General features: G+C 48.9%; 1 protein-coding gene across 5 annotated transcripts in view; it reads right to left on the bottom strand.

Annotated features, from left to right (window-relative positions):
* sdccag8 (SHH signaling and ciliogenesis regulator sdccag8) overlaps nucleotides 1-24145 on the bottom strand; it is a 727678-nt gene that overhangs the window by 600300 nt on the left and 103233 nt on the right. For all 5 annotated transcript variants that reach the window (XR_011948390.1, XM_072512651.1, XM_072512625.1 and 2 more), the window contains 2 exons: nucleotides 19091-19229; nucleotides 11735-11887 (listed from right to left, as the gene is read on the bottom strand). Coding sequence is in view for 4 of the 5 variants with exons in the window: in XM_072512651.1 (XP_072368752.1) it covers nucleotides 11735-11887; nucleotides 19091-19229 (292 nt within the window). In the remaining variant the exon portion in view is untranslated. The remainder of the gene's footprint in view (nucleotides 1-11734; nucleotides 11888-19090; nucleotides 19230-24145) is intronic.

Genomic DNA, 24145 nt, shown 5'->3' with positions numbered 1-24145 from the left:
CGGCGCGGCCCTGGCAGACCGCGACATAGTGGCCTTTCTTGCCGCACCCTTTGCAGGTGGCACTGCGGGCCGGGCAGCGCGTGCGGGGATGATTCGCCTGGCCGCAGAAGAAGCAGCGTTGGCCGGCGGTGAAAACGGGCCGTCTTGCCGCGCAGGCCTGCGGGGTTAGCGGGAAAGTCTGGGGGGCTGCCGCGATGGGGTGCCACGCAGCCCAGGGGGCGCCGTGCATCCGGGAACAAAAGCCAGTGCGTTTTTGTACGCAACATCCACGGACCCTGCCAGGGCCCGTGCCTCAGTGAGGTCCAGTGTGTCCATTTCAAGGAGCCTTCTGCGGATGTCGGGGGAAGTCATACCTGCCACAAAAGCGTCCTGAATTAAAAGTTCCGTGTGCTCATTCCCCGTAACTGCTGGGCAGCCACACTTTCGGCCCAGCACTAGTAGTGCCCGATAGAAGTCTTCCAGTGTTTCTTCTGGGCTCTGCCTTCTAGTTGCCAGCAGGTGACAGGCGTAGACCTGGTTCAGAGGACAGATGTAATGTCCTTTTAGCAGCTCCATCGTTGCAGCATAGTTCGCCGCCTCTTCGATCAGAGGGTAGATCACAGGGCTGACCCACGAGCGTAGAAGGTGTATTTTCTGCCTTTCCGTGGGGGTGTCGGCGGCCGTGTTGAGGTAGCCCTTAAAACACGCCAGCCAATGCTTGAAAATAGCAGCAGAGTTGTCTGCGCGGGGGCTGAGCCGAAGGCACTCCGGCTTGATGCGGAGATCCATCCTTTCAGAAGTAATAGCTGATTAAATTGATGCACAATCAATTACTCTCGAGACAAGGTGAGTCATGACTAATAGTCTTTAATCAGCTAGAACTGTAATCAGCAACTTCGATACAGAAAGTGAAGGCTGCTGGGATGGCATTGGTTCTTATACCCCGCCTCTCAGGGCGGAGCTATGTACGTTAGCCAATGGTAGACTCCTAGGTCTAGCCAATGGTCATCCACCTCTCAGGTACTGCAATACCTGGTATTACCACAGTCCCAAACAGCATTCTGGGTGTACCTACACCACATGGATTGCAGTGGTTCAAAGTAGCAGCTCACCACCATCTTCTCAAAGGAAAATAGGGATGGACAATATAAAATGTCAGTGCAGCCAGTGGTGCCCACATCCATGAGAGTATTAAAAAAATGTAAAACTACATGGCCTCAACTCTGAAGCCATTATAATCTCCTTGAAGAAAACATTCTCTGCACATGGCTCTCCAGACATTATTCTCTCTGATAATAGACTGATAATTCTCCAATAAGTGCTTCCAATCCTTCACACTATTGTATGGATCTGTGCATGCCACAAAAACCCCCAAAATACCCTCAGTCTAATGGAAAAGTCCTACTGGAGAAGAATGACGATTTTGAGCACAGTCTGCTTGGTCATTGTTCCGCACGGTTTCCTAGTGGATTTTCCCCACGCAAGCTTCTGGTGAACTACAGACTAAAGGCTGAACTTCCTTTCCGAGAGTTGGCAGAACTCCAGTCCCAACAGGCCCCAGGGGCAGTGTCCACTGCTGGGACTGGAGCCAGCCCCTGTGCAGGAATGTTGGGGAAGGCCGGAATTTAAGGTAAAATCAGGTGCTAGGCCTTAGTTAACTAGGCCTTAGCCAAGGATGGAGGGGTCGATGATTAGGAGGCCAGTGTAGTGGGGGCTGGTACAAGCTTGGGGTCTCTTTCCACTGGGGTACACAAGGTGCCCAATCAGGAGGCCCTTCCCAAGCCTGTAGGCATGCCACCAGGGTATATGGGCACATCTCTTGCTACTAAATGTCACGGGAAAACCATGATTGAGCTACAAAGAAAGAAGAAGCCCATTAAGCTACTCAAGTTTGTATATTTGTGTATTTAACCAAAGACAGTAGGCTCAGGGCCTTCCAATTCTTGGAAGGGGGCAGAGGGTATGGGTCAGAGACCTGACCAGTGTTGGTACTGTAATTGACAAGCTACAGCAACGGAGATCATATCTGGTCAAGACACATTTGGGCATCAGTTGAAATAACAGACTTACCCTCATTTCAATAATCTGAAAACCATTAACAGCATGGCACAGTACCTCAACCGCAAGAGAATGTCACACTTACAGAACCACAAATGAAAGAAACCAGGACTGACAACCCTTATTGACAACGTTAGAGCAACAGAATTCCCATCCAACTTAGAAGGAGCTCCGCACTCATTCCGGAAGAATGGTGGAAGCACCAAAAAGACTTTACTTTAAGGGAAAAGACTTTGGGGGAAGATGTAGGAGATTGTGTGTATAATAATGTGGGGATAAAGACTTGGGGGAGATGTAGATTAAAAGGTTAAATCTAATTATAGCGACTGAGCATGTGCATAAGGGGCTGTTTCATAGTGATGTCCCTCACAGAGAAAGTGTGTGTGAAGCACCTGAGAGAGCAGTTCCAGCTATGTCATGGCCTTAATTAACCTTTTTTAAATCCATGAATGTTTTTGAACAAAAGACCAACAGCAAGATCTCTTCTTGAGTGAGAAGCTAGCAAAATCGAAAATAAAACTTACAATAATAGATTCAGCAAGCCAGCAAGGAGTACATTCAAGAAGTCTAAGTCTAGAGCAACAAAGGCAGGAATTATGGTTCAGATAAATTGTTTAATGCAAAGGGAAAAGCAGATGGCTCTGGTACTTGAGAATAAAAACTTGTGAATTATACAGGTGTTGTTCAGTTTGGTAAAATGTATAATTAGTGCTGGCCTTTGATTACTAGAAAAGCCTTAGTTATTTTATGGAGACATTAACCTATTTGTTTTATTATCTGCATTGTAATCTCAAAGCCATGACATTGTATTGTTAATTCGGAAGACTAGTACATATTAATTGTTAATTAATTTGAGGTGTTTACCTTCAATTCACTTTGTAAACTGAACAATAAAAAGCAGCTCTAGCGAGTCCAAAAATCAGTATGCATCTTCCTGCTCCAGCAAAAAACTAAAGAAGACATTTACAACCGATTTCAAAGGATAAGTTGGATGTCAACAGGGTGGAACATTAGAAGAAAAATTGCTTTGGAATAAGTTCCTTGAGAGCTGCACAAATAATTTAACACTACCTTTGTGATGTGTGTTTATTTCCTGCATCACTACAGTTCTCTTGGATTAAATTACCACTTTTCTCCCGTACTTAAATTGCATTGATTCATTCAGTATACAATAGTAGGCACTCTATGGTTTCTTGTAAACTAGTTTGAATGTTCAATGATTATTCAAACCAACACAAATTTACCTTCAGTACACTCAAGCTACCAATATAATGCATCTGTGCGTGAGGGAGGGAGGGGAGAACTGAAATTCAGGTATTAATTTTCACTGAAACAAAAGGTAAATAAATAAATGTTGAACCCTGCACTTTGTATTCCTTTGTCAATAGTTCTTTGAAAAATTGCCTTGATATAAATTTACAATCAATTGCATAGATCAGTTGTTTAAGAAATGTTAATGTTGTTTAAGAAATGTTAATGTTGTTTCTTGGGGATCGTTTTGTGGGATTGAAGGAGCTGGGAGTGAAGCAGGGGGAAATATTTAGATACATGCAGGTTCGAGACTTTGCCAGAAAGGCGATACAGAGCTTCCCAGTAGAGCCGGCTTCCACATTGCTGGAGGAGGTGCTGACGACAGGGGGACTGGAGAAGCGGGTATTATCGGCGGTTTACAGGGCTATTTTGGAGGAGGAGAAGGCACTGCTAGAAGGGATCAAGGCAAAGTGGGAGGAAGAGTTGGGAGAGGGTATGGAGGAGGATGTTCTGGTGTGAGGTGCTCCGGAGGGTGAACACTTCCACCTCGTGAGGGAAGTTGGGGCTGATACAACTGAAGGTGGTGTATAGAGCACACGTAAAAAGGGTGAGGATGAGCCGGCTCTTTGAGGGGGTAGAAGATGCGTGTGAACGTTATGGGAGCGGCCCCGCAAACCACGTTCATATGTTTTGGTCCTGTCCAAAGCTGGAGGATTACTGGAAAGAGGTGTTTAGGGTAATCTCTAAAGTGGTGCATGTGAAACTGGACCCGGGCCCTCGGGAGGCCATATTCGAGGTGTCGGACCAGCCGTGGTTGGAAACGGGGGCGGAGGCAGATGTTGTAGCCTTCGCCTCATTGATCGCCCGAAGACGGGTCCTGTTCAGGTGGAGATCAACCTTTCCATCCTGTGCCCTGGCGTGGCGGGGGTGACCTGCTGGAATTCTTGACGCTTGAAAAGGTCAAATTTGAACTGAGGGGAAGGATGGAGGGTTTCTACAATTCATGGGCGTTATTTATTATGCATTTTCGAGAATTGGATCACATCTAACATGCGGGCTAATGTCTGGGGTTTGGTGGGAAGATGGGATCGTTGTTATTGATATGGGGATTGACATTGACATTGCATTCGTTACTGATTATTGTTTATTGTTGGGTGTAAATTTGGGCCAATATGTAAAAAAGAAAAAAAAATATTTTTTAAATTAAAAAAAAATGTTAATGCTGTTTAAGAAATGTTAATGTTTTAAACTGTGAAACTTACAAATGCTTCAATAAAATATTTTCTAAAAAAAAAAATAGCATAGATCATGGACCACAAGCCATCAATCTCATAGTTCTCCTTGGGCTAAATTTTATGTGGAGGCAGCGCCCCCACCCAGTGTCTGTTAAGTTGGAACTTCCACCGACCCAGGGAGCTAGAACCTGAGCATCACTGGTAGAATAACTTAAGGTTTCAATTGGCCCAAGAGCAGGCAGGCCACTTTACACCCACCTCGCCACCGTTAAAGTACCAGCAAAAGCAAATAGGTGACATGCATGGCGCCTTCTGCTATCCCAACCAAGCACCCATCACCTGTCAACCCACTAGTTTTGTTTTACAACTAGCTGCAATCTCCAATGCAGACAGCCAGCATGAAGTGAGATAGGTATATAGGGGCTGAAAGAATCACCGGTTTTAGGGTGAATGCAGTCAGTCTTTTTCCTAGGGTTGGGGAATCAAGAACTAGAGGGCATAGGTTTAAGTTAAGAGGGGAAAGAATTAATGAGAACCTGAGGAGCAACTTTTTTTACACGGAGGGTGGTACGTATGTGGAATGAGCTGCCGGAGGAAGTGGTTGAGGCTGGGATACGGTACCACAGTGGTCAGCAGAGTTGCTTCACAGCTCCAGGGTCCCAGGTTCGATTCCCGGCTTGGGCCACCGTCTGTGCCAAGTCTACACGTTCTCCCCTTGTCTGCGTGGGTCTCTCCAGGTGCTCCGGTTTCCTCCCACAGTCCAAAGATGTGCAGATTAGGTGGATTGGCCATGCTAAATTGCCCTTAAGTGTCCAAAAAGGTTAGGTGGGGTTACTGGGTCACGGGGTTAGGGTGGAGGTGTGGGCTTAGGTAGGATGATCTTTCCAAGGGCCGGCACAGACTCCATGAGCCGAATGGCCTCCTTCTGCACTGTACATTCTATGATTCTATGACATTGACAACATTTAAAGGGCATTTGGCCAGTTACCTGGATAGGAAAGATTTAGAGGGATAGGGACCAAAAGCAGGCAAATGGGGTTAGCTTAGGTGGGCTTTTTGGCTGGCATGGACCAGTTTGGGCCAAGAGGCCCGTCTCCATGCCATAGATTCTATGGTCTGCTCATTCTCAGAACAGAGCAATAAGGTAGCGGACAGGGCTGGGGAGATACAGATCAGAATATTACCCGAGTGTGAAGATATGACAAAGTAAATACATTATTAAAGCCGAGACAGGCAGCACAGAATCCATTCTATTAAATAGATGTTCAAAACACAGCTGAAATAATGGACACCAGCTTCCGATCAGGTCAAAACGTCCCAAGTCTTATCAAAACCAATAGCAGACAAATTAACAAGCTTGAGAAAGACAAAAAATGCCCCAGCTCCAAATTAAATTTTTAACTTAAATCTATAATAGATCTATCACATTATTTCAAAGCTTCAGATTTTGTTGCAACAAGATTTGTTTCAGCTGTGTTTTGAACATCTATTTAATAGAATGGATTCTGTGCCGCATGCCCCTCGATACAACTTTTCTTCCTTCAACTATAGATTGTACCAACAAAATTGCCCTGTAGATCTGAATTCCATCTTACCATCCACCACCCCCACCTATTGGCTATAACAGAAACAACATCAGTAATATTTCAAATGACATTAGATGTAGTGTTCTTTTTCGTTATCCCATAACTTTCATTTCTAATGTCAGATGCATTATTGAAATGAATTAGGTTTAGGTTTGAATGGATATCTGTTTGTAAAAAAATGGCTAAAGAATATTAATGCAGAGGGCCTTCCAGTGGCGTAATGTAGGCGGAAGATGCACACGAAGTGGCTCCCACTGGAGTACTCTACCTTATACCCCTTTTCTTAGTACCACGGATTGTTTACTCTTGAAAACCCACAAAGTTATTTTAACATGTGGGGTTAATATGTGGGGCTGCCAGAAGGAGTTGAAGGACCGAGGCCAACTGAGTATTTTGCCGCGATGCTGGCAAACTATTGGTACGGGATAAGCTTGAGGGGGTGAGGGTGGTCCTAGTGAATGTTTACGCTCCGAACTGGGATGATGTAGATTTGATCAAAAGGCTGCTGGGGAAAATCCCCGACTTGGATTCGCACAAGCTGATTATGGGTGGGGACTTTAATACAGTCCTTGATCACGACCTAGATCGGTTGTGCTCCAGAACGGGCAAGGTCCCAGCAATGGCAAGGGAACTGAGGGGGTTCATGGAACAAATGGGGGGGGGGGGGGGGGGGTAGACCCCTGGAGAATCAGTTGGCCGACGGGGAAGGAGTTCTCGTTCTATTCACAAGGTTTATTCTCATATTGACTTCTTTATTATGAGTAGGGAACTTTTGGAGGGGGTGACGGATACAGAATACTCGGCGATCACTATTTCGGACCATGCACCACATTGGGTTGACCTGCAGGTCTGCAAAGAAAGTTACCAGCGCCCACAATGGAGGTTAGAGGTGGGATTGTTGGCAGATGAGGGATGTGTGAGAGAGTGGGGAAATGCATGCAGACCTACCTGCAGGTCAATGATACAGGGGAAGTCTCAGCAGCAGTGCTCTGGGAGGCGCTGAAGGCGGTGGTGAGAGGGGAACTGATCTCAATCCGAACCCATAGGGACAGAATGGACAGGGCGGAGATGGGCAGACTGGTTCAGGAGATGAATCGGATGGACAGGGAATATGCGGAGTCCCCGAGGGCAGAGCTACTTAGGAAATGACGGAGACTGCAGGCGGAGCTGGGGGCGCTATCCACTGGGAAGGCCGTAGAGCAGCTCAGAAAGGCAAGGGGCGCGGTGTATGAGTATGGGGAGAAAGCCAGCAGAATGCTGGCACAGCAACTTAGGAAGAGGGAGGCGGCCAGGGAAATAGGGACGGTAAGTGGACGGGGCAGGGAACCGGGTTGGAGACCCGGCAGGATTGAACAGGGTATTCAGGGACTTTTACAGCAAGCTGTATACCTTGGAACCCCCCCACGGGGCTGGAGGGGATGAGGTGCTTCTTAGATGGGCTGACCTTCCCAAAGGTGGGCAGGGGGATGGTAGAGGGGCTGGGGGCCCCGATTAGGGCTGAAGAAGTAATGGGGCGCCTGAAGGCCATGCAGTCGGGTAAAGCCCCGGGGCCGGACGGGTATCCAGTGGAGTTCTACAAAAAATTCTTGGGGATAGTGGGGCCGGTGCTGGTTAGGGTGTTTAACGAGGCGAGGGACAATGGGGTGTTACCCCCGACGATGTCGCAAGCCACCATCTCGCTGATATTAAAACGGGATTAAGATCCGGAAGCCTGTGGTCTCGCTCTACGCGGATAACCTGCTTTTGTACGTGTCGGATCCAGTGACAGGGATGGAAGGGATTATGGAAATCCTAGGGGAATTTGGCCAGTTTTCAGGATACAAGTTGAACATGGCAAAGAGCAAGATGTTTGTGGTGCAGGTGAGGGGTCAGGAGAATAGGCTGAGGGAGCTACCGTTTAGGCTGGTTGGGGAAAGTTTTAGGTATTTAGGGATACAAGTGGCGCAGGACTGGGGCAGGATGCATAAGTTGAACTTGTCTAGGCTGGTGGAGCAAATGAGGGGCGAATTTCAGAGATGGGATGCGCTCCCGCTGTCACTAGCGGGGAGAGTACAGACGGTGAAGATGACAATCCTCCCGAGATTCCTGTTTATTTTTCAGTGTCTCCCTATTTTCATTCCGCGGTCCTTCTTTAAAAGGATCAATAAAATCATCCTGGGATTTGTTTGGGCGGGAAGTCCCCGCGGGTAAAGAGGGGGATGCTGGAACGGAACCGTAGCGAGGGGGGACTGGCGTTGCCGAGCCTCAGCAACTACTACTGGGCGGCTAACATAGCCATGATAAAGAAATGGATGGTGGGTACGGGGTTGGTTTGGGAGCGGGTGGAGGCTGCTTCGTGCAGGGGCACCAGCTTGGCAGCCCTGGTCACGGCTCCTCTGCCGCTCCCGCCGGCCAGGTACTCCACCAGCCCTATAGTGGTGGTGGCTCTGCGGATTTGGGGCCAATGGAGGAAGCATGCGGGGAAGTGGGAGCGTCGGGCTGGTCCCCAATATGCGGCAACCACTGATTTGTCCCAGGGAAGATGGACGGCGGGTTTCGAGCATGGCGGAGGTGGAAAGGATGGCCGACTTCTTCCCGGAAGGGAGCTTCGCGAGCATGAGGGCGCTGGAGGAGAAGTTCGGGCTGGCAAGGGGAAATGACTTTCGGTACTTGCAGGTGCAGGATTTCTACGTAGACAGGTCCCGTCCTTTCCAGGCCTTCCACCAAGGGGGATCCAGGACAGGGTAGTTTCCACGGGAGAGGTAGGAGAGGGAAGAGTCTCGGATATTTATAAGAAGCTTATGGGAGCGGAGGACACAGGGACCGAAGAACTGAAACTCAAGTGGGAGGAGGAGCTTGGTGGGGAGTTGGAGAGAGGCGTATGGGCAGACGCTCTGAGGAGGGTAAATGCAACCGCAACATGTGCCAGGCTCGGCCTGATTCAGTTCAAGGTAGTTCACCGGGCCCACATGACGGTGGCCCGGATGAGTCAATTTTTTGGGCTGGAGGACAAGTGTGCTAGATGTGCGGGAGGACCAGCGAACCATGTCCACATGTTCTGGGCGTGCCCAAAACTCAGGGTACTGGCAGGGATTTGCAGATGTCATGTCCCGGGAACTGAAAACAAGGGTGGCGATGAGTCCAGAGGTGGTGATTTTTGGGGTGTCGGAGGACCCGGGAGTCCAGGAGGGGATAGAGGCCGACGTTGTGGCCTTTGCTTCTATGGTAGCCCGGCGACAAATACTGTTGGCCTGGAGGGGCTCAAAGCCCTCAAAGACCGAAGTATGGCTGTCGGACATGGCAAGTTTTCTCGGCTTGAAAAAAAAATCAAGTTCGCCTTACGAGGATCACTATTGGGGTTCGCCCGGAGGTGGCAACCATTCATCGACTTCTTCGCGGGAACTAATCGTCAGCCCGGGGGGGGGGGCGGGTAGAATAGTGTAGAGTAGAGAGGAACTGTCATTTGCACTATGTTTTTGTAATTGATATTTGCACACTAATGGATATTGTTACTGTTTACAATGCCAAAAATACCTCAATAAAATTGTTTGTTCAAAAAAAAAAGGACGAAGACCCGGCAGAGTGTGGTCTGTACCGACCCTTCTCACCATTGAACGTGGACGTCAAGTTACTTGCCAAGGTATTGGCGCTTCGGCTGGATCCTTGCCTCCAATGTAATCTCGGAGGATCAGACAGGCTTTGGGAAGGGTCAACAATTGTTTGCCAATATACATCGTTGTCCTTCTCCCTCCTCAGTGCCTGAACTGGAGGGGATTGTTTCTCTAGATGCCAAAAAGGTCTGACATAGAGTGGTGTTGGATTTTCTATTTGAGATTCTTGGGAGGTTTGGTTTTGGCCACTAATTTATTTCTTGGATTTGGTTCCTACTGCAAGTGTTCATATGAATGTCCAGTACTCTTTATTTTCTATTGAATAGGGGCATGAGGCAGGGTTGTCCGTTGCCCCGCTCGTTTGCTTTGATAATACAGCAGCTTGCTATATCGCTGAGCTCCGCTGTCAAGTGGTTAATTAAACTACACTAGTCTTGTTGGCCATATTAAAACAGACTTGCAGAGATGGGACAACCTCCCCCTATCCTCGACGGGTAGGGGATAAACTATTAAAATGAACATGCTCCCGAGATTTTTATTTTTATTTCGCTTTCATCATCTTCCCATTTTTCACCCTAAATCCTTTTTTATTAAGGTCAACAAATTGATGTCCTCCTTTATTTGGGTAGGTATGACTCCAAGAATCTGTGAGGTTTTGCTCCAAAGAAACAGTCAGGGGGCCTGACCCTCCCTACTTTTTGTTTTTACTATTGGGCAGCCAATATTCAGAAGATATTGTTGTGGTTTAGTGATCCCGGTTCCATATGGGGATTAATTGAAGCAAGCTCCTGCACTACTTCTAGTCTTTGTGCAATAGTTACTGCACTGTTGCTTTTTTCCCCAGTTAGATTTTCCTCAAATCCAGAGAATTTGGAAGCACTTTGGGCAATATTTAAAGCTCCTCTCCCTATCTTCACTAACCCCCATTTACAATAACCACCTTTTCCTACCAGCTAGTTTGGACTCGACATTTAAGTTTTGGGAGGGGAAGGGTCTGGAGAGGTTTGGGAACCTGTTTGTGGAGAGGAGGTTTGTTAGTAGGTAGCTGAGAAATTCCAGCTGCCTGGCTCCAGTCTTTTCAAATTCACGGTTTTTCACACAAAGCTTTCCCCTCCTTTCCACTGGCGCCACCTTCTTCCCTGTTGAAGACCGTCTCTGGCTAGGCGTGACGGGGAGGGAGGGGGGGGGGGGGGCACTATTGCGGACATATATGTCCATATCCTTTCAATGGATTCTGTTCCGTTGAGAACAAAATGGGAGGGTGAATTGTGTCCAATTCTTAATGGTGAGATATGGAGCAAGGCCCTTCACAGAGTTAACGCCACATTTTCAAGTGCTCGGCTGAGTCTGATTTAATTCAAGGTTTTGTACAGGACGCACCTGACCAGAGCTAGGAGGAGCGGATGTTTCTCTGGGGTTGAGGATAAGTGTGAGTGCTGCTCTCATGGGCCAGCAACCATACACATATGTTCTGGCTCTGTCCAAAGTCAAAGAACTTCTGGGCTTCTTTCTTTACCACCATGTTGGAGGTAGATTTGGATCCATGTTTGCTCGTGGCCATATTTGGGGTGCCGGTGCTTCAGTCTGGGGTGAAGGCGGATGACCTCGCCTTTGCCTCGTTAATAGCCCAGAGGCTAATTCTGCTTGGGTGGAAGTCTCTGCCTAGTGCCTCAGCTTGTTTGGGTAACCTCATGTCATTTCTGTATTTGGAGAGGGTCAAGTATACCATCAGGGGGTTGTCGAGGGATTTGACCCAAGATGGCAACCATTAATTTCCTTTAGTCAGGGGTTAGTCACCGTTAACTGTTAGGAGGTTCAGTTTAGTTTTTGTGTCAAAGTTAATTAGATGTTATGTGTGTTTCTGCTTTTGTTTTTCTCTTCTAATGTGCATTTGTTTGATTGTTTCGAGTTGTTTTGATTAATCGGGAAAATTTTAAAACATTTCTTTTTTTAATTAATGCAGTTTTATGAAAGCAGCATCATCATTGAGGCAGCGATAGTTTTCTTTAAATGCAAAACAGCAACACTCTCTTACCTTTGATGCCAATGCTTCTCTTTCTTTCCTCATTTCTTCATGTACAGCTTTTTTGGCATTTGCAATCTTTTCTTGCTGAGAACCTAGCTCCCTTTCTAGCCTTTCTTTCTGACGCAACATTTCGTTTTTCAGCTGCTCACAGTGGACCAGTGCCTAGAGAAAAGGAAAATAAAACTGCTCTTTGAAACCTAGTAGAACATGACAGACTAATAGATTATTGCATTATACTTTGGTTGGGGAATGGAGCCTGATTGTAGTTTCATGCAAGTTCCAATTTGTAAACTATGTGAGTTCCAAACACTACATAGATAAGTTTTTAAAATTTAAATCACAGTGGGGTATTTATTTTTATATAACAATATTAATCCAGTCCATATGAATAAAACATAATGCATTTTTGGAGTGATGTCATAGTGGGGTGCTCTCAACAACTTATGTTTATTCAGCTTCATTAACATAATAAAATAGTCCAAGATGCTTCACAGCAGCATTATATGACAAACTATGATCCTGAGCCACATAAGGAGATATGTCAGATGAACAAATGATTGGTAAGAGAGGTAGGTTTTAAGGAATGTCTCAAAGGAGGAAAATGAGATAGAGGGGTTGAGATGTAGGGGGGAAATTCCAGAGCATTGGACCTAGACAACTAAAAAGCACAGACACTAATAGTGGAGCGATTAAAATTGACGATGCTCATGAGAACAGAATTTGAGGCGCACAGATATATTGGATGGTTAGGATTTAGAAGTGATTACAAAGATTGGGATGAGAGAAGCTTTTGAAAATAAGCATTGCAATTTTAAAATCAAGATGATAATTGTCTGGGAGTCCATGTGGGCTAAACAATACACACTGAGGGAAATGGTGGCATAGGGTTTTTTTTCACAGTAACTTCATTGAAGCCACTTGTGACAATAAGCGATTATTATTATTATTAGTGGTAATGTCTCTGGGCTAGTAATCCAGAGGCCCAGACTATGACTCTGGGGACACAGGTTTAAATCCCACTACAGGGATTGGTGCAGTGGTTAGCACTGTTGCCTCATGGCACTGAGGACCTGGGTTCGATCCCGTCCCCGGGTCACTGTCCATGAGGAGTTTGCACATTTTCCCCGTGTCTGCGTGGGTCTCACCCCCATAATCCAAAGATGTGCGGGGTAGGTGGATTTGCCACATTAAATTGCCCTTTACTTAGAAAAAAAAGAATTGGGTGCTCTAAATTTATTTTTTACATTTAATCCCACTATAGCAGCTGGTGGAATTCAAATTAATACATCTGAAAATGAAAACTAGTCTCAAATAATGGTGGCCTTGGGCGGGATTCTCCGCAATCGGCGCGATGTCCGCCGTCCGGCGCCAAAAACGGCGCGAATCAGCCAGCATCGCGCCGCCCCAAAGGTGCGGAATGCTCCGCATTTTATGGGGCCGAGCTCTAACCTTGAGGGCCTAGGCCCGCGCCGGACTGATTTCCACCCCACCGGCTGGCGGGAAAGGCCTTTGGCACCCCGCCAGCTGGCGCGGAAATGGCTTTGCCGTGCGACGCATGCGCGGGAGCGTCAGCGGCCGCTCACGGCATCCCCGCGCATGTGCAGTCGAGGGGGTCTCTTCTGCCTCCGCCATAGTGAAGACCATGGCAAAGACAGAAGGAAAAGAGTGCCCCCACGGCACAGGCCCGCCCGCGGATCGGTGGGCCCCGATCGCGGGCCAGGCCACCTTGGGGGCACCCCCCGGGGCCAGATCGCCCCGCGTCCCCCCCTGCAGGACCCTGGAGCCCGCCCACGCCGCCTTGTCCCGCCGTTCTAAAGGTGGTTCAATCCACGCCGGCTGGCGTGGGTTGACAGCGGCGGGACTTCGGCCCATCGCGGATCGGAGAATCGCCGGGGGTGGGCCCACCGACCGGCGTTGCGCGATTCCCGCCCCCGCTGAATCTCCGGTGGCGGAGAATTCGGGACACGGCGGGGGCGGGATTCACGCCGGCCCCCGGCGATTCTCCGACCCGGTGGGGGGGGTCAGAGAATCGCGCCCCATGAAACTATCATTGATTGTCATAAAAAGATCCATCTGATTCATCTGAAGAAAGGAAATCTGCTCTCCTGACCTGGTCTGGTCTACATGTGACTCTAGGCCCACTGTAATGTAACTACTAGCCTCTGAAATGGGTGAACAAGCCACTCAGTTCAAGGGAAATTGCGGATGGACAAGAAATGCTGGCTTTGCCAGCATATCCCATATCTCAATAAAGAATAAATAAAAAGAACCACGGGATGATAACTAGCCAGGACTTGGTGCAAGATTAGGTATGGGGCCCAGATTTGATGACCTCAAGTTTGCAGAGGGTAGAATGTGGGAGACCATCCAGGAATTTGGAATAGTCAAGTTTAGCAGTGGTCACAATGGCAGTGCACATTATGCATTGCTTGTCAGAAAGGCACATTGGAAAATTGGTCTTAAGTGTTTTTGCCACCCGAACAGTTCTGATGAAAGGTCACTGACCGGAAACGCTAACTCTAGTTTCTCTCTCTCCACAGATGCACCTTAACCTGCTGAGCATTCCAGCATTTTGTTTTTATTTCAAATTTCCAGCATCCACATTTTGTTTTATTTTTCACCTGTCATGGTTCTTACAGGTCAGTGTACTTTCTGATTCAGTTTTGAATACTATGGCAGTAGCCAGTCCACCATCTACAAGGCACACGTCAGGAACATAATGGAAATTGCCTGGATGAGTGCAGCTCAAGCAACACTCAAGAAACTCAACACCACAGACCGGCTTGTTGGGGTGGAAGTCAGCTTATCCAACCCTGTGCCTCTGTGGGGCGGAGGAACCTGCTGAAGTTTTTGGCCCTGGAGAAAGTGAAGTTCGAGCTGAGGGGGGTGAAGGAGGGGTTCTACAATTGTTGGGGTTTGTTCATCATGCACTTTCTGGAGTTGGTTACCGTTGACTGTTGAGGGGAGGGGGGGGGGTGGGAGGGGTTTGTTTGTATGGGATTGTTTTTGTCTTGTGAAAATGGTGAAAAACTGTCAAATAAAAAATCCCTTTTTTAAAAAAAGCTCGACGCCATCCAGGACAAAGCAGCCTGCATCATTGCTCTCCCTTCCATAAACATTCAAACCCTCCACCACTGATGAACAATGGCAACTGTGTGGACCATCTACAAGATGCACTGCAGTAACCCGCCAACTCCTTAGACACACCTCCCAAACCCACGACCACTATCATTTAGAAGGACAAGAGCCCCACCACCTGGAGCTTCTCCTCCAAGTCACTCACGATCCTGACTTGGAAATATATCACCGTTCCTTTACTTAGGGAGTTCCAGGATTTTGTCCCAGCCAAACAGCACAATCGGTTGTACCTACACCACAGGGACTACAGAGGTTCAAGAAGGCAACTCACCACCACCTTCTGACGGAAGCTAGGGATGGGCAATAAATGTTGGCCTAACCAGCGACGTCCACACCCCGTGAACATTTTTTTTTTTTAAGTTGAACTGTACCACATGAGAAATCATCAGAGACCATGGTCAGAAAAGAGAAAATATTTGCTGAAACTACCCAAGGATTATTCTCTTCAAGGCACACTACCTGGTATTGTGAAATCATAGGTTAACAAAGGCAAAATATTATTTCAGATTTCAAATGTTGAGCTATTGAAGATGTTTTGCTTTTATATGTTAGTTATATTCAGCTGGCAGAACACTCGCCTCTTTATTAGAAAGTAGCAGGCTCATCACATACATCAAAACTCGAGTGAAATGGCATAAAAACAGCTCTTTTAAGCCCATCAAGTCAATGCCATTTTTTTTCGCCAAGCAAGTTACCTGGTATATTACACACTTTTAAGTTCTTTCATATTCCTGCTTTTCAAACAATTATCAAAAACTGTTTGAAATAATTTACAGATCTGCTTCAGCAAAGGATTGTGTCAAGGAATTCAACATTCCTATGACCTTCCTCGGAAAGAAACGTTTCAAACATCTGCTTGAATTCTTTTTGGGATATCTTAAACTCGTGTTCTCTTGTTGCTGTTTTTGCAAACAGTGAAATCACATTACCACTCTTAACCTACTGATAAACTTCATAAACTTGAAAACCTCTGAACCTTATCAGCTTCAATGAAAGAATCCTAACTTTTCACAAGTCTTTTGTCACAACACAAGAAATGAATATCACATTTTCCACGTCTTTTCTATTATTCCGGTAAAGGACATAAAAAACCAGAGTATTCCAACTGTGGCCAAACTAAAGGTCTCATACAAGTTCAACATTACCTCCTTGTATTGTGAAATTGCTTTGGTGTACTAGAGATGGAGATATCAGATGAAGTACTGTGAATATGAGAACTGTCTGCAGATGGCTGAAAGCAGCAATTTGATTTGAAGCAGTTAGTAGTAACAACATAAATGTCTGGTGAACTGGATGTAGCTGTGGGTGAAATGTTAGCAGCAGTATAGATCTGCCAAAAAAATCCCAAGTATTCTAACACGTCTGACATTCCTTCCATCACAAGGTCCTTCCATCACTAAGGGCAGCACGGTAGCACAGTTGCTTCACAGCTCCAGGGTCCCAGGTTCGATTCCTGGCTTGGGTCTGTGCTGAATCTGCGCAGAGTCTGCACGTTCTCCCCGTGCCTGTGTGGGTTTCCTCCAGGTGCTCCGGTTTTCTCCCACAGTCCAAAGATGTGCAGGTTACATGGATTGGCCATGATAAATTGCCTTTAGTTAAAAGGTTTGTTTAACTTTTTAACAAAAAAGGTTAAGTGAGTTACTGGGTTATAGGGATAGGGTGAAGGCGTGGGCTTAAGTAGGGTACTCTTTCTAAGGGCCGGTGCAGACTCAATGGGCCGAATGGCCTCCTTCTGCATTGTAAATTCTATGATTCTATGAGGAGTAGGGATATTCCTGATGATTGCAAAGCGTTCAATGCAATTCACAACTCCTCAGATAGTGGAGCAATCCATGTCCATATGCAGCAAGACCTGGACAGCATTCAGGCTCGGGCTGATAAGTGGCAAGTAATATTTGTGCCACAAAAGTGGCAAGCAATTCCCATATCCAACAAGAGAAAATCTAACCACCTCCACTTAACATTCACTGTAATTATCACCATTAAATTCTACCCCACCCCCACCGCCAAAACCTATCCCCTGGTGCTAACAACTGATCAGAGACCTAGCTGGACCTACCGCAGAAGTACTGTGGCTACAAGTGCAGGACAGAGGCTGGGAATTCCGTGGCAATTAACTTGCCTCTCGACTCTCCAAAGACTGTTTACCATCTGCAAGGCACAGTCTGGAGGACTCACAGCGTGAGGAATACTCTCCATGTACCTGGATGACTCAGCTCCAACACCATCCAAAAAACTCAACACCATCAACGGAAAAGCAACCTGTTTGATCAGGATCCCATTCACCACCAATGCACAGTGGCAGCCTGCCCTGGATGGACTACAGCAGTTGAAGGGTATAGCTGACCACCACCTTCTCAAGGGCAAGTGGGGATGGGCAACAAATGTTGGCTTTACCTGCAATGCTCAGATCCCACGAAAGAATAAAAAACAACTTTCTCCCTTGCCAAATTCTGCAATTTCTATTTCTGGGACAACTGTCCATAATGCTTCTTTTTGTCTCTCTATCTCCACTGGAATTATAAAATATACATATCCCAGTCCCTCTACTAGAGTCATTCTTTCTTTCAGTAGACTTCAAAGTGCCCATAATTTTTTTTTAAAACTTGCATTATATAGCACTTTCATGGTCATCGGATGTCTCAAAGCTCTTTACGCCAATTAAGTATTTTAAAGTATAAGTCGCTGTTGCAATGAAGGAAATGAAAGAGCCAATATGCGTTCAGCAAACTCCTATAAACAACAATGTGATAATGACCAGATTTTGTTTGTAATGTTAGTTGAGGGGTTAATTATTGGCCAGGACACTGGAGATAACTTCCATGGTCTTCAAAATAGTGTCATAGATCCTTTATATTCACCCAAGCAAATATATGGGGCTTTGGTTTAACAACTCATTCTAAAGATGGCACCTCCAACAATGTAGTGCTGCACTGTGTCAACTTTTATTGTTGTGCTCAAGTCCTGGAGTGGGACTTCAACAAAGAACATTGGGGGAGATTATCCAATATGGAGCCCAAGAGTTCACGCCGTTGTGAACACCGTGGCGTTTCGCAACGGCAAGAATCGGACCCGGGTATGACCGATTCTGGCCCTACAGGGGGCCAGCAGGGCACTGGAGCAGTTCACGCCACTCCAGCCACGCATGCACAGTTGGGCCACGCCAACCTGCGCATGCGCGGGGGACTTCTTTAGCGCGCCAGCCCCGACTCAACATAGCGTCGGTGTTCAGGGGCCGGCCGCACCAGAAAGTAGGCCCCAGCCGGGGGGGGGGGGGGGGGGGGTAGAGAGGCCAGCCCGCCGATTGGTGGTCCCCGATCGCGGGCCAGACCCCATCGGAGACCCCCCCTGGTGAAGGAGCCCCCCTCCCCCCCCCCCCCACAGGCCGCCCCCCGACCGTTCGCGCAGATTCCCGCCGGCAGCGACCAAGGGTGAACAGCACCGGTGGGACTCTGTCCTTTCGGCGTGGCCGCTTAGCCCATCCGGGCCAGAGAATTGGCAGCCCCGCCAATGCCAGCGGTCCGTGGCTGGCGCTGCGCCAAACGCGGTGGCACAAATGGCGCCGATTCTCCGCACCTCGGAGAATCGCACGCCGGCGTCGGGGCGCGATTGCGCCGATTCTCCAGCCCGGCGCGGGGCTCGGAGAATCGCCCCTATTGTGCTTTTGTGCTTAAGAGGCACATGTGCTACAAATTGAGCCACAGCTGACAGACAACACAGAAGTGAGGCCAAACCATCCCCTCTCCATTTTACAGCAAACAACTCTCTGACCTGTTCCTGAATCATATTAGTAATCTGACACACTTGGTCAATTGTAATGTTGCTTTGAAAAAAAGTTCAAACGATCTTTATATAACAAGCTTTGAAAAATCGTATTGAAAGGTTTGTCAGAAAGATTTTTTTGAAACCAAAACATGCAAACACCAATAAAACAATGATCAGACAGGCTATTTAGGTGATGTTCTTGGGTTGAAGGTTGTGAAAGGAACTATATAATTTTTTGCCTTTATATAAATACAAGTCCTTCTTTCTTTCATGACACTTCCCATGAAGCACTCTCAACTCGGGTATACTTCTGACATCAACCTGAAATGTTCAATTGGTTTCTCATTCCATACATGCGGCCAGTGGTTAATTGAGACTCTGCTGAATATTTCCAACATTTTCTATTTTTAAAATATTGGGTACCGTATCTACTGGGTCGTGCCTATTTTGCCTTTTTATTACCTGTATTTTCTCCAAGTTGGCTTCTTCCGCTACTTCTGTAGCTTGTTTCACTTGCCGACATGCAGAGTCTTCTCTGGCCTGCATTTCAATTACATTGCTTCTCAAAGTTGCCAGCAAATTCATCAAGTCATCTCTCTCTCTACACAAAAGCAAATAAATTATATCCTTTGTATTGATTCATTCCAAGTTGTTATATTTCAAGGTCAAAAACACTCATAAGAGAATACGAATAATTTCTCACGGTTCAGAGACAATTTTTAAAAAATGGAAAGCAGCAGTAAACATTACTCATTGAAATAAGTGGACTTCTTTTGAAAAGCAGACAGTGAAGTACACAAAGACAGAAGACTCCATGCTCATCCAAAGGAATTTTCAAAGGGAACCTCCTGGATCTTAACATGCTGTATAAAAACTAAACTTCCAGAAACTCTTCAATAAATTTCCACAAGGAAAGCTACTCAGTAAGCTTATGGCAATGGGTATTCCAGATAAAGCTTGGAAGTGCATAAGGAATCAGCTGAAACTGAGGAAGCATCAGGCACTTGAGAGGAGACTGATGTCAGGCTAAGAAGAACAAAGTACCCAAGGGATTAGTTTTGGAATCACTTCTGTTATTGACCTACCTAAAAAAACAGGATTCAGAAAGAGACTTTTAGTTACAGAATTCTGAATGGAAGGTAAATGGAATGACAGTACTTGCAAGTTGTTTCCAAGACATCAGTCTATCCTATTCAGTAACCAGACATTCGTCAGTAGCCTGGCTTTTTTTATAAACACTTTTTGGTACATTTCTGTGGTCGTACTGAGGGATGCTAAACTGTACAAAACTTTGAGTGACATGGGTGAGACACAGGACTTATCAGCAAATTTAAATTTCCTTTACTCTGACGAGCCTTGATCATTTTTGACAGTTCCTTGAAAGTGGGATATCTCTTCCGGTTGCAGCTATGCGGAACTAAGTCGCACGTTCGGCAGCTCCTGCTAAAAACGGACTTTTGGGCTCTTTTTAGGGCATGTAACGGCGCTTGTTCGACGTTTCCCGGTGTGGGAAGGGGGCAGTAACATTCCCCCGATAGTGTATGGATTGGACCAGGAGTGGGGCGATTTAAAAAGTGGCATTGAAGCAAAGAAAGGTGCGAGGGAGGAGGACCAAGATGGCGGCGGGCGGAGACCAGGCAGCGTGGAGACAGTGGGCGCAAGAGCAACAGGAGTTTCTCCAGCGCTGTTTTAAGGAACTGAAAGCAGAGCTGCTGGAGCCGATGAAAGCTTCAATCAAAAAGCTGCTGGAGACCCAGACGGCCCAAGGGGCGGCGATCCGGGAGGTCCGGCAGAAGGTCTCGGAGAACGAGGACGAGATCCTGGGCCTGGCGGTGATGGTGGAGGCGCACGAGGTGCTGCACAAGATATGGCAGGCGAGGTTCGAGGAGAAGGAGAACTGGTCAAGGCGGAAGAACCTGCGGATCCTGGGTCTCCAGGAGGGGCTGGAGGGATCAGACGTGGGGGCCTACGTGGTCCCTATGCTGAATTTGCTGTTGGGAGCGGGGGCCTTTCAGGGGTCCCTGGAGCTGGAGGGGGCCCACCGAATGCTGGCGAGGAGGCCCAAGCCCAGCGAGCTGCCACGGGCGGTGCTGATGCGGTTCCACCGGTTTGCTGATCGAGAGTGTGTGTTAAGGTGGGCCAAGAAGGAGCGGAGCAGCAGGTGGGAGAACGCGGAGGTCCGGTTTTACCAGGATTGGAGCGCGGAGGTGGCGAAGAAATGAAATGAAATGAAAATCGTTTATTGTCACAAGTAGGCTTCAATGAAGTTACTATGAAAAGCCCCTAGTCGTCACATTCCGGCGCCTATTCGGGGAGGCTGGTACGGGAATTGAACCGTGCTGCTGGCCTGCTTTAAAAGCCAGCGATTTAGCCCAGTGTGCTAAACCAGCCCCTGGTTTAGCACACTGAAGAGGGCCGGTTACAACCGGGCGAAGGCAGTGCTGCATAGGAAGGGGGTGAAGTTCGGTAGGCTGCAGCCGGCGCGTCTGTGGGTCACCTATAAGGACCAACACCATTATTTCAAGTCCCCGGAGGAGGCGTGGGCCTTTGTTCAGGCCGAAAAGCTGGACTCGGACTCAGGGTCGGGGACTCAGGGTCGCGGTGGAGGGATGGTTGGGGATTGTTGTGTTGTGGTTCAAGGGGGGGTTCTTTGTTTTTCGGGGGTTGATTGGGCATTGTTTTGATTAGGTCCGCCGGGTGGGCTCGTGGGGGGGGGGGGGGGGTAGGTAAACTGCTTGGGGGGTTGATGGTCAGTAGGGGAGATGGGGTGACGCCGGGGGGGTGGGGGGCCTGAGTTGCGGGTAGTGGGACTGGGCCTGGAAAGGGAGCTGCGCCAGAGGAGGCGGGGCTGGGCGAGTGGAAAGCGCAGGCTTTTTCCCGCGCTTAGGGTTGAAGGGGCGGGGACGGAGCTGGGAAGCGCGGGCTTGTCTCTCGCACTGGTAGTGGAATGGATGAGAGCCTGCTGGTGGACAGTGGGGGGGGGGGGGAAGTTCCACACAGGGCGCGGGTCGATGGAGCAGCGGGAGTGGCCAGGGTCAGTAGACTTACGGGAGTGCAATAGGGGTAGCAATGCAGCTAGGGGGGGACCGCAGGTCATACACGAGGATCAGACGGGGTTCGTGAAAGGGAAGCAGTTGAATACAGGGGGGGGGGGGAGAGAGGTGGGGGGGGAACCGGGTTGCTGCTGGAATGGCCAAGGGGGAGCTGAGGTTGGTAGAGGAGGTCGGTGCGGGGGTCTGCCACTGTGAGGAACGGGTTGTGCGGGGGGCACGGGCACGTGGCTGGCCTAGGGTTATGGCTAGTCGGCGGGGAGGGGGGTGAGTAGCCCCCTGATCCGGCTGATAACCTGAAATGTAAGGGGACTGAATGGGCCGGTCAAGCGGGCCCGGATGTTCGCGCACCTGAAGGGGCTGAAGGCGGGTGTGGCCATGCTTCAGGAGACGCACCTGGAGGTGGCGGATCAGGTAAGGTTGAGAAAAGGGTGGGTAGGGCAGGTGTTTCATTCGGGTTTGGAAGCTAAAAAAATCGGGGGTTGGCGATCTTGATGGGGAAGAGAGTGTCGTTCGAGGTGTCGAGCATTCTGGCAGACAATGGCGGTAGGTATTTGATGGTAAGTGGCAAGCTGCAGGGGGAGCGGGTGGTGTTGGTCAATGTATATGCCCTGAATTGGGACGATGCGGGGTTCATGCGGCGTATGCTGGGCCGGATTATGGACCTGGAGACAGGGGGCCTGATCATGGGGGAGGATTTCAACACAGTGCTGGACGTGGCACTGGATCGCTCTAGGGCTAGGACGGGCAGGAGGCCGGCGGCGGCCAAGGTGCTGAAGGGGTTCATGGACCAGGTGGGAGGGGTGGACCCATGGAGGTTTGCGAGGCCGGGGGCCAGGGAATTTTCATTCTTCTCCCATGTCCACAAAACCTACTCACGGATTGACTTGTTTGTCATGAGCAGGGCGCTGATTCCGAGGGTGGAGGATACGGAGTACTCGGCGATCGCCATTTCTGATCATGCTCCGCACTGGGTGGACCTCGACTTGGGGGAGGAGAGGGACCAGCGCCCGCTGTGGCGCCTAGAGGTGGGGTTGCTGGCGGACGAGGTGGTGAGCAGGCGGGTCCAGGGGTGTATAGAGAGGTACCAGGAGGCCAATGACAATGGGGAGGTGCAAGTAGGGGTGGTCTGTGAGGCGCTGAAGGCGGTGGTCAGAGGAGAGCTGATCTCCATTAGGGCACACAAGGAGAGGGGGGGAGAGGAGAGACAGGGAGAGGTTGGTGGGAGATATGGTGAGGGTGGACAGGAGGCGCGGAGGCCCCGGAGGAGGGATTGCTTAGGGAGCGGCGTAGCCTTCAGGCTGAGTTCGATTTGTTGACCACCAGGAAGGCGGAGGCGCAGTGGAGGAATGAGTAGGGGGCGGTATATGAATATGGAGAAAAGGCGAGCCGGATGCTGGCGCACCAGCTTCGGAAGCGAGAGGCAGCTAGGGAGATTGGGGAGTTAGGGATGGAGGAGGGAGCACGGTGCGAAGTGCGGTGGTTATCAATGGGGTCTTCAGGGACTTCTACGAGGAACTGTACCGGTCTGAGCCGCCACTGGAGGAGGGAGGGATGGGTTGCTTCCTAGACCGGCTGAAGTTTCCGAGGGTGGAGGAGGGGCAGGTGGCGGGGTTGGGGGCGCCGGTTGGGTTGGAGGAGTTGGTCAAAGGGATAGGGAACATGCAGGCGGGGATGGCACCGGGGCCGGATGGGTTCCCGGTTGAATTTTACAAGAAGTATTCGGACCTGCTGGGCCCGCTGTTGGTAAGGACCTTCAACGAGGCAAGGGAGGGGGGGGCCCTGCCCCCGACGATGTCTAGAGCGCTGATTTCCCTGATCTTGAAGCGGGACAAGGATCCCCTACAGTGTGGGTCATATAGGCCGATCTCACTCCTAAATGTAAATGTAAAGTTGCTGGCAAAGATTTTGGCCATGAGGATAGAGGACTGTGTGCTGCAGGTCATACACGAGGATCAGACAAGGTTCGTGAAAGGGAAGCAGTTGAATACTAATGTACGGAGGTTCTTGAATGTTATAATGATGCCGGCGATGGAAGGGGAGGCGGAGATAGTGGCGGCGATGGATGCGGAGAAGGCCTTTGATAGGGTGGAATGGGGGTACCTGTGGGAGGTGTTGAAAAGGTTCGGGTTCGGGGAGGGGTTCGTCAGGTGGGTGAGGCTGCTCTCTGAGGCCCCGGTGGTGAGTGTGGCCACGAACAGAAGGAGGTCAGAGTATTTCCGGCTACACCGGGGGACGAGGCAGGGGTGTCCCCTGTCCCCCCTGCTCTTTGCGCTGGCGATTGAACTCCTGGCCATGGCGTTGAGGGAGTCGAGGAACTGGAGGGGGCTGGTGCGGGGTGGGGGGGAGCATCGGGTGTCGCTCTATGCGGATGATTTGCTGCTATATGTGGCGGACCCGGTGGGGGGAATGCCGGATGTGATGAGGATCCTTAGGGAGTTTGGAGATTTCTCCGGGTACAAGCTTA

This window comes from Scyliorhinus torazame, chromosome 1 (genome assembly GCF_047496885.1).
Source record: "Scyliorhinus torazame isolate Kashiwa2021f chromosome 1, sScyTor2.1, whole genome shotgun sequence".
Lineage (NCBI taxonomy): Eukaryota > Metazoa > Chordata > Chondrichthyes > Carcharhiniformes > Scyliorhinidae > Scyliorhinus > Scyliorhinus torazame.
This window is presented reverse-complemented; position numbering and strand designations above follow the sequence as displayed.